The 11,175-nt window shown below is 36.0% G+C and overlaps 1 protein-coding gene across 1 annotated transcript; it reads right to left on the reverse strand.

Moving 5' to 3' along the window:
• LOC109824124 (lysosomal Pro-X carboxypeptidase-like) lies at positions 583–6,721 on the reverse strand. The gene is made up of 12 exons (XM_020390650.1): positions 6,353–6,721; positions 5,973–6,159; positions 5,730–5,863; positions 5,396–5,508; positions 5,162–5,297; positions 4,908–5,063; positions 4,748–4,807; positions 4,642–4,716; positions 4,389–4,541; positions 1,020–1,099; positions 878–927; positions 583–767 (listed from the first exon to the last, which is right to left on the reverse strand). Exons 1-12 carry the CDS (start codon positions 6,719–6,721, stop codon positions 613–615), a joined length of 1,668 nt encoding a protein of 555 aa, XP_020246239.1. The 3' UTR covers positions 583–612.

The raw sequence follows: 11,175 nt of genomic DNA on the forward strand, positions 1-11,175 counted from the left end.
GGACGTAGGTCACATTGACCGAACCACGTTAAATCCTTGTATGATGTTCTCAGTCTCTACTATGATTACATAGTACAGTGCTATTATCCATTTTGTATAGACATCTTCTGTGTCTGTGGAGCTCCCATTGCAACAAAGTGGTATTAGAGCCTAACTTAGGGTGAGTGTATCTGTTTATCATATGCTCTGGATCTGTTTATCATATACTTTGCCTCAGAACAGCACAACCAGTTGGTTATAAACTATGTTGTTAAATAACTCAAACTAAAGCAAAATATACTCCATCTCCCTAACAAAAGAGTTAATGAGTTGATAAATGCTCTAAAAAAAATCAAAATGCACACAAGTTCCCTTTTTTATTTTTATAAATTAGGCAAAAGTATAGGCAAGTCGTCGAGTTTGTGAGTAATATCTCAATTCGTAACGTTTGCCAACTCAAATGAAGAAAATATAGACCCACGTAGAGATAATAAAATAAGAAGAACGTTCATTTCATGATCAGTGTAATTTTCATGACAAAGTATTACAAAATGTTAATTCCGTTACTACAAAAACGAAGAGAACTCAAAAGCTAGTAATCTCTCAGATGAAATTAACTCCGAGCTGCCTTAATTAGTCGTCATCTTGATTATTGTCATCATTATCATTGTCATCGTTATAATACTCTTCAAGCCATTTTTGTATAATCTTGACCTCCTTGTTTCTAACTTTTTCAAGCCATTCTGCATCTTCCTTTTTAGGATACAGGAGGTCTGCTTCATGGGCACCTATATACGCATATTTCAAAAAATAAAATAAACAAGTAAAACTCATTATTTTGTTAGATAAACCCAAAGTTGCATAAATATTTTTTAACATATGGGTTAATATGTCCTACCTTCTGGTGCAACAATGGCAACAATGCTCTTAGAAATAGACTCCAAAACACTGTTTGCTCGAAAAAAATATTAACAATGTCAGTAAATTACTTGAAAAATGCCACATAAAGATAAAAATTAGTAAATAAAATGTAGAATTACCCTCCGGCACTAATCGGATCCCTTTTCCCGTTATAGAAGATGATGTTGCTGCCAAACCGCTTCAGTACCCTCCTCAAATCCTGCGATAGAAGGGGATGAAAGTGATGCGACCATGACATCATTATACCTAGCTGGCCGACGAATCTCTCTCCTCGGTCTATCTGCTGCAATGGTCCTCTGAACATGACCCTGTTCCTGAGTCCCATGATCTACTGTATCCTGTATCTGCCCATCTGTCATCTCATCTCCTCCCAGTGTCACCTCTGTAGGAGCCTCAATGGATACAGTGTTCTCTGGAGTGGGTGGAGTCACATCATCCTCCACCTGCTGCGATATCTCTCCTGTCTGGTCTCCCTCCACCTGCTGAGGGGTTCGAGGCCTCATCATGTACGCCTCGTCAAATGTGACATCTCTGCTAATAACTACCTTCTTGTCCTGTGGATCCCATAACTTGAAGCCTTTGACTTCATCTCTAAATCCCACAAAGACTGCTTTCCTCGCTCTCGGATTTAATTTACCATCACTGACATGATAATAAGCTGGACACCCGAATATCCGAAGCGACTCGTAGTCACTAGCCACCGAACCAAACCAACGCTCCAAAGGAGTCTTCCCGTCTATCGCAGTGCACGGCAACCTGTTCACAAGATGGCTCGCATAAACCAACGCCTCGGCCCAAAAGGATCTAGGCAATCCACTCTGCGTCATCATACACCGCACCTTCTCCAGCAAGGTACGGTTCAATCTCTCAGCCACCCCGTTCTGTTGTGGTGTCTCTCGAACTGTGAAGTGTCTTCTAATGCCGTGATCCCGGTAAAACTGCAGAAATGGATCACTCTTGTACTCTCCACCGTTATCTGAACGTAGAGTCTTCACATTTCTACCTGTCTGCAGCTCCACTTTCTTTTTCCACTCCACAAAAATATCCAGGACCTGATGTTTATGCTTCATCGGGTATACCCAATTCCTCCTGGAATAATCATCAATGAAAGTGACAAAATAGTTGGCGCCACCAAGAGATGTGTTCTTGGAAGGACCCCAAACGTCCGTGTGAATATAATCCAATGTACCTAGGGTGTTATGAACAGCGGTGCCGAACTTCACTCTAGTCTTCTTCCCAAGTACACAATGCTCACACAACTCCATCTTGCAGGTCTTAGCACCTTTCAATAGCCCCTGTTTAGCCAATGACTGTAGGGACTTATCACCTGTGTGTCCAAGTCTCATGTGCCATAAGGTGGTAGTGTCCTCCTCTGTAGTGATAGAAGCTGCCAGACCCCCTGTAACTGTCTTGCCCTTCAAGTAGTATAGGTAGTTTTCCCTGACACCTCGCATCACCACCATAGAACCCTTCGTGATCTTCACTGTAGCATCCTCTAAGATCACTCGATATCCTGCTGCCTCCAAAGTCCCAAGAGAAATGATGTTCTTCGTCAACTGTGGCACGAACCTCACTTTCTTCAATTCCCTCACTACACCATCATGCATCTTGATCCGGACTGAACCAATACCACCAATAGGATATACGTGATCATTACCCAATTCCCTCACTACACCATCATGCATCCTGATCCGGACTGAACCAATACCACCAATAGGGCATACGTGATCATTACCCATAAGCACGACATCCCCTCTTTCCAGCTCCTCAAAGCTAGAAAACCACTCCCTCTTAGGGCAGATGTGATATGTAGCTCCCGAATCCATCATCCACTCCGTGGAATCCGCATAGCACACCGACGGTAAAGCAGGGCATGAATAGCCTGAAGAATCTGAATCTGAATGCTCACCAATAGCTTTTGCAACATTCACTTCTGAAGCTTGTGCAGCTTTCCCCTTAACTCTGTGGTAATCCAATTAGGCCTAGGCTTGATGCCGGAGAACTTTGAGCATCCCCTATCTATGGTTTTGTGCTTATAAGTACGAGGGAATAAGCTGTCGTTAGAATTTCTTACCGGTGGCTGAATCAATTCTGTGCATCCCTGCATATAATCAACAAAAGTACAACTTAGATTCAAATAAATAGTTGTCATAAAATTATTTACATATGGATTTTAGTTTCACCTGAAAGTCCCATCCATGAGTAGCAGATCCATTATGACTGTCCGACTTGATACTGAAGCATTTTTCTTGTCCCGTGCTATTGTAGAATAAATTCAGGGCACCATAGAGTCTTGATAATGTATCTTTACCAAGTTTAGGATGATCAACGGCGTTACATATCTGCACGATATTTTGCGAGAAACTTTACTCCTTGAGAAGACTAGAATCTTTGAAGCTAAATGTTTTCCGAGAAATTTTACCTTTTTCACCGGATGTGCTGGGAGACTGGCATGAATGCTTGTACTGACTGGATAATCCGATATGGCAGAAAATAGGAGCATCGTCTCGAGCAAACCAAATACTTTCTCTACCATAATTTCGGTCGACATTTTGTTTAGTTTCTGAGAGAGAGAAAAATTATTTTTTTGATGTAAATTTTGGTTGTATTGAGAAAGTCAAAGCTGAAGCTCCTTACTTGCATATCCTGAGTTTTTTATAATTATGGAAGTTTTTGTGCAAAAACCTAAAAAGTTCAGGCATACATTTGTAAAATTTACCCTACTAACAAAGTCTTACCTCAATGTACACAATCAGAGCATTGAAAGTGGGAGCAATGTCATATAAGAGACCGCCTTCCGCTGCAATGTCCTTGATACTGTCTCCATGACCCAAATTAAAACAAGAAGATTGGGGACTCATCCTTCCTTCTTTCCTCTCCAATATGTATCGTTAATCAGGTATCGCTGTTGGAAAGTTTTGTAGCTTTGGGGGTTGAAATTAAAGTGGTCTAGATTCTGTGTGAAGTACTTCTATTAAAGGTGGAGATTCAAATTAAATCGCTTTAGTACCCTCCTCAAATTTATTCTATTAAAGGTGGAGCGGGAGATGATGTAGGGGACAATTTCGGATAGTTTTGTGTTCAGGGTGGTAGTTTTTACTACTTTTAGCTTATTGTAATGATTATATATTTATCTTCATACTCAGTTGTCACTTCTTAGACAAGCCTAACTTTTGTTCTAAGGGTAGTAGGAACCTAGTAGATTTGTTTGATGGGTGACGACAAGGTCCGCTCCATATTGTCCAAATCTCCTTTTTGGTTCCTATCCCCCCTGACTTTTTTGTTTTTGTTCTGTAATTATGTAATTATTCTTCATGCTTTTATATACATTACCATGAACAGGAACCTCACCCTGTTTTTTTTGCTTCAAAAAAAAAAATCCTGCAAAAGAAGGGGATGGAAGTGTTAATTTTAAAACTTCTTTCTGTTATGCCTGTAAATCTCAGGGGGGCTTTCTGTGATTTTGCCATAAATTAGAGGAGGCTCACATGACCACCAAACTCTGTAGTGATAGAATGAGGCCGAGGCTTCACGTCCTTGGGACAATCAGAGCTTTTTTGCTTGTGTTGGTGCTTGTAGTCAGGAGGGAAAATGCTATCATTCTTGTTCTTTATTGATGGCTCAACCAGTTCAGTACATCCCTGCATCGCAAAAGAAAATTTATGTTACATTAATGTCGAAAATAAGATTGTTTCGTCAATTTCTTTTTAGTGAAACTTTTTTTTTTCCGGAAATTATTACCTGCCACTTCCATCCTTGGATACCACTGGACTTACTCTCGGAGGTAAGATTGAAACATGGAGATTTTCCTGTGTGATTGTAGAATATATTTAGTGCGCCTAGAGTCAGGAGGGAAAATGCTATCATTCTTGTTCTTTATTGATGGCTCAACCAGTTCAGTACATCCCTGCATCGCAAAAGAAAATTTATGTTACATTAATGTCGAAAATAAGATTGTTTCGTCAATTTCTTTTTAGTGAAACTTTTTTTTTTCCGGAAATTATTACCTGCCACTTCCATCCTTGGATACCACTGGACTTACTCTCGGAGGTAAGATTGAAACATGGAGATTTTCCTGTGTGATTGTAGAATATATTTAGTGCGCCTAGTATTCTTGATGCAGTGTCTCTAGCTCCTTTAGGATAATCAATAACCTCACACATCTGCAATTAGAAAGAAAAATATCGATAATTTTTGTTCTTAAAAGTTTCAAAAACTAGAAGAGGGAAAAGAAATTTTTTTTAATATATTTTCATTTTACCCTTTTCACGGGAAAAGGAGGAAGAGGAGTGTGGATGTGGGATTCATATGGATAATCCGATAACGAAGAATATATCAAAGCGAGTTCAATGAGACCAAACAATTTGTCATGGAGATCATCTTTGATTGGATGAGGACTGTATGAAGAAAATTAAATTAAGAGTAGATAACTGCATTAAAAATTGTTTTTATTCTTGTATTTGCCGTAAAAAAAAGTGAGGATGAAAATGCTTACGCGCATATCTTAAACGATTTGGATAGCTTATCACCCCCACCATTTTGTTTGAGTATCTTCTCAAATTCACCCCATGATTTCTTTATAGTTTTGTAGCAGCTTTCGCTCTCCGACTGATAGCAAAAGAAATTGTGAACTTAGATGTTAGACAAATGGATATAGGATAAAGCTTTTTTCCTTTGAAATTTTCAATTTGAAATGTTCACGCATTATAATTCTATATTTTTTTTTGGATAATATATGGAATGCAATGATAGTATTTTCATAATCACCAACAAATTTAACAAGTTAATCAAATTCTAAAAAAATCAGTAGTACATAGAGAGGGAGAGACCTTGATGTTTTTTGTGATAATGTCAGTAAAACTGTGAGGAGAAACCATATTATCAAAGTCAAGGATTGGAGCAGATGAAGCCAAGGCTCCAAGAGCCACATGAGGATACTTCAATCTGAACCATGTAGCCATAACTGCATAAATTCAAAATAAAGAGGTACAGGTAATATAAATTGTAGAAAATGACAAGAATTAGTGTAAAAAGTTAACCACAATAGAGGTAAGTAATTAGAAGTGACTTACTTCCTGCATATCCACTTCCAAATACCACCACAGGAGAGTCTAATGCACTCACATTCTTCTTCAAATCAGTGACCAATGTTGCCACATCAGCAAGGGCTTGTCTTGTATTCAAATATCCCAATGTGGTTGAATTTTTATATGCCACCTCTTTGCTACCATAAGGAATTGATTTCCCATAATACCTATGCTGTAAATTTAAACAACACCAAAAAAAACATTAATAAGTTAACATAGTTGCTATAATGATATTTCGATTGTTCCGACTATATATTTTTTGGATATTGATTTTTTGATGAGGCCAAAATTCTGACCTATAGCCAACTACAGGAACAAAAGTTTTCATTTATGTACATTTTGTTAAGTTAAATTCGATAGTTTACCTCAATGAAGACCACCATAGCTTTAAAAACTTTATTGATCTCAAACATGTAACCCTTGGTCCCCGCAGTGTGCTGAATATCTTCTTGATCTCCAATGAACACAAATATTGGAGATCCTTTCTTTGCGCCACCCCAACACGTGGTGTCGATGAGATATCTTTGTTGAAAAGTTCTGTAACTCTCAGGGGTATAATCAAAATGGTCTAAGTTTTGAGTGAAGTGTTTTATGTGATAGCTGCCATTTACGATATGGGAATGAGGATGATGGTGATGTCTAAAATGATGCCGACTAGGGAGTAGAGAGTGAGAGGATGAGAAGAGAGAGATGAGAAGGACCTGAACAAAGAGAATAGGCTTCAGGATACCCATTTCCTCTATAGAGAATGAGAACTTGGATGGAGAAGAGAAGGAAATTAAGCTTCTTAATTTATAGATGGAAGTAGAGTTTAAGGTGTGTTAATTTTTACCTAATTAAAGCTATTTTTTGCATTAGTATGGAAGTTACTCTCTTAGCAATAAACGAGTATGTCAGTTACACTAGCAATTAGGTTGAGGTATTTGTAAGTATTATGTATGCATGATTGCTTATAGAATGCCTGTTTTGGGTTCTGAATAGACATAAACTATTTGTTACTAGATAAATTGTTGGAAATTTATCAAATAAATAAAGATTATAGCATGAATTTAAACCCGGAAATTAAATAAATAATACATCAAAGATAGATAATATAAATTAGAGAAACAGGCCTGACGGGAGCAGTCGTGTAAACACTGCCCTAGAAGATTGAGGCCCCGCCTATCGCCCTGGCGCAGATGATCCCTTCTCCCCTAGCGGTAAAAACCCCCGGAAACGGCCCGGCCTCTGCACTCGGGCGAGAGTGCAGAGCTTCAGCTCAGATGAAGAAGTTGTCCATAAAGTAAAACTAAAGTATAGATGAAAATGATATGTAGAGGAGAAAAGAAAACAAGATAAGTTTTCCATATTTTTCTTCATTTTTCTTGAGCTCAACATATGTTGTTTATATAGGGGTTGAAAAGAGCCGTTACAAAATCCCTCAATAAATTTCGTAACGTTCGTCATAATGTATAGTCATTATGGCCATTTTAATTACAAATTAAAACACATTAAAACATATTTTAATTGCATATTTTAATTACAAAAATTTATTAGAATTTATTAAGGCAAAATTGCCTTTTCTTTAAAAATATCCAACAGTCCCCCCCAAAATGCAATATTGACTGAAAACTTAAAAATCAATAAATAAATTAATAAATCACAAAATGAAAATAGGTTGGGCAACCTATCGTATCGTGAATTCGGGAAATGTAGCTTTCGGCTTTGAACCTTTCCTTAGTGAGTTCATCGCCACCTGAGGGACATAATGGACTAGGCCTTGAATTAGGCCCCTTTAATCAGATATTGATGAAAACACACACAATACGCTTCATCTATTGAGCAAAGCGGGTTGAGCGTTAAAGGCCATGCTCACAAAAAACCGACTCATGAGAGTTTCTAGGGGTTAGCCCAGCCCCCCCTAACCGCGGCCATCACGGTTCCTCTCACGTAGGTAAGTCCTCAAAGGGTACTACAGCTGTTTATTTAATACCCCCCACAATACACGCGTTGGACTTATTAAGAGTAAAACTCAGCCTAGCCAGCTGTATCATAAGAGCATCGTCATCATAGAGAAGGGGTAGTAGCAAATGCTACATAATGATATATAAATATATCTAGGTCGATGCTCCACACGAGTGTCACTAGTCCAGCTTGTTTCTACCACATTGAACCGACATTGGGATTACGTCTCCAAATAAGGGTTGGGTTGCCGCTGTCAGTGACCTCATCTATGGGCTTAACCCCATCTCCCTCGATGAATCCAGAACCACACTCCTGGATAATCCCTTAGTCAAAGGGTCATCAAGATTCTTTTCACAGACTTTACAAAGTCTAGAATCATAATTTTGCCTAGCAGGCGTTGTATTTATTTATCAAGTTCTTATTTTATAATTAGTCCATCATATTGTTTGAAATTGACATTAGGTCATGATCTATGATCATAAAAGATCATAGTCTATGTCTGAAGAGATTGACCTTAATATCTGAACATTTCAAACTAATGTGGAACTAAAAATTCTGCAGTTATGCATATGCACATACATGAATGAAATTAATAATAGATACATGCAGAGCATAATAGGATTTCGTATCTTAAAAAATATTTTCGTAGCTTAAAATATATTTCATACTTCATAATTCAAATGCATAAAATTTTTAAAATTCTTCTTTTTAAAATTATTCTATTATAAGAGGTTACAAATTGGTTGCCTACAAAGGAGACCGTCCAAATTTAAATCGGTTGCCTACAAATGAGACCTTCCAAATTTAAATTGGTTGTCTACAAAGGAGACCTTCCAAATTTATGCTGTTATTTTCTAGTACCACCTCTTATACAAATAATAATAATAATATTTGTACATACGGTGCTTTAAATTTTACAAGTGCATTCTTGCATAAAACCTTGTAATTAATCATGTAACAAATGCAAGTTATCTAAAAGATATATGAGCATTTATTGTAATATTCATCAAAATGCAATAAAAATGATGAACTTTACATTTGAAGATTTGAAATATAATCCACCATATAAAAATAGAATTTTAAAAAATGCACCTCTTTGATTTGGTTCGCTCATATATTGATCATTTATCATTAGGCAAAATATGATGCAAGAAGCGTAATTAAATAAATGCATATGAATTTTTTTTTCCCATAATTCCGGTCCTCTTATTCCAAACCAAAAACTCCTAAAGTGAAAAGATTAAAGTTTTATCCGGGTAGTTAGCCAGGTAAGGATAGTAATAGAGGTTGATCAAAGATCAATTAAGTACCTCGTTCCTTGCAGAGCGCATTACGCAACCCTTAAACCTTGCCTTAGACACCAACTAATCCAAGAAAACTTGAATCGGTTCACTCAATGAGTTTTTTGTTTCTTAACAGTAACAGAAAACTTTAAAATATTTTCTGCAAGCATTTGATTTGCCTAAGCAATTATACTGCAAGCATATGTTGGATAAGGCCGAGGAGGGGTTTACCTATTGATGTTCGAACCTCATGATTTTCATGTCTTGAGAGTCAAACTCATCTGCTGCAGACAGCTGCCACTTAAGTTGCTGAACAAATCTGCATTCACTTTTACCACCTTCTGTACTAAGCTTATTAGATGTATAAGCACTTCAAAGTATGGAATTATTAATAATAGAAGGTACCATATTCATAGTTTAAAGAAATGAAAGCATTAAACCATAAACAAAACAATCCAGATATTTCAAAGCATCTATGCATCCAGAGTTTGTTCTCTTTATTCTTGTCAAAACCATGCATATGAATTTTTTTTTAAGAATAAAAATATACACTGCTGCAAATTTATAGCATTTTTCAAATGCGTGCATATTCACTAGCACAAGGGGATAAGGGTAGGTTTTAGATGATTCTAACAAATATAAACTAGGCTTTTAGAAACCAATAAAGGTTCTTTGATATTCGTAACTTACAATAATTATTGATTATAAACCAACTATAAGACAAATGTAATTAACTGTTAAATTGAATTAACAGAAATATTTAACTACAATTTTTTAATTATTAATTTTTTTTTAAATAACCAAAACTGTTTACATGAACAGTAAATTTTTAAATAAAATGAACAGTGTCGTTTTCAAAATAAATGAACAGTAACATCATTTTTAAAATTAAACAGTAACTTCATTTTTTAAGAATGAACAGTAAATTTTTTTAAAAACATTAAAAACTGTTAAAAATGAACAGTAATGTTTTTTTTAAATAAAATTAAAATCTGTTTTTTTATGAACAGTAAATTATTTTATAATGAGCAACAATTCTGATTAAATTGCAAACAGTAATAGCAAATTTTTTTATAATTTTTTTTAATTCGGATGAACAGTACTATCTCAAATGAACAGTAACTTTAAAAATTATTTTTTCCGGATTTAAATCAAAAGCTATAAACATCTCAATCTTCTAGATTGTTGGAAATTTATCAAATAAATAAAGATTATAGCATGAATTTAAACCCGGAAATTAAATAAATAATACATCAAAGATAGATAATATAAATTAGAGAAACAGGCCTGACGGGAGCAGTCGTGTAAACACTGCCCTAGAAGATTGAGGACCCGCCTATCGCCCTGGCGCAGATGATCCCTTCTCCCCTAGCGGTAAAAACCCCCGGAAACGGCCCGGCCTCTGCACTCGGGCGAGAGTGCAGAGCTTCAGCTCAGATGAAGAAGTTGCCCATAAAGTAAAACTAAAGTATAGATGAAAATGATATGTAGAGGAGAAAAGAAAACAAGATAAGTTTTCCACATTTTTCTTCATTTTTCTTGAGCTCAACATATGTTGTTTATATAGGGGTTGAAAAGAGCCGTTACAAAATCCCTCAATAAATTTCGTAACGTTCGTCATAATGTATAGTCATTATGGCCATTTTAATTACAAATTAAAACACATTAAAACATATTTTAATTGCATATTTTAATTACAAAAATTTATTAGAATTTATTAAGGCAAAATTGCCTTTTCTTTAAAAATATCCAACATAAATAATGTGACTCAAAAATAATTTTTTTTTAATAAAAACAGTTCAAAGTCATTTTCCCTCCAAAGATGAGGCATAATTAAAAAACTGTAATCCAATATGGATAATTTTATCACCAAACAATCTTCGGGTTTTGTTAGGGGTTAAAATTATAGATGCATTGGATCGATAAAGTTTTTAACCAAATTATACTGAGTATCTTCGGGA

The sequence above is a fragment of the Asparagus officinalis genome, chromosome 9, assembly GCF_001876935.1.
Source record: "Asparagus officinalis chromosome 9, Aspof.V1, whole genome shotgun sequence".
NCBI classification, from domain to species: domain Eukaryota; kingdom Viridiplantae; phylum Streptophyta; class Magnoliopsida; order Asparagales; family Asparagaceae; genus Asparagus; species Asparagus officinalis.

Bases quoted from the DNA above. Each gene is read 5' to 3' on its own strand.
- LOC109824124 (XM_020390650.1), bottom strand. From the start codon at position 6,721: ATGGGTATCCTGAAGCCTATTCTCTTTGTTCAGGTCCTTCTCATCTCT. The intron at 928-1,019 runs GTAATTCTACAT...TCGAGCAAACAG, and splicing joins GATCCGATTAGTGCCGGAGG to TGTTTTGGAGTCTATTTCTA. The intron at 768-877 runs GTAGGACATATT...ATGCGTATATAG, and splicing joins TGCCATTGTTGCACCAGAAG to GTGCCCATGAAGCAGACCTC.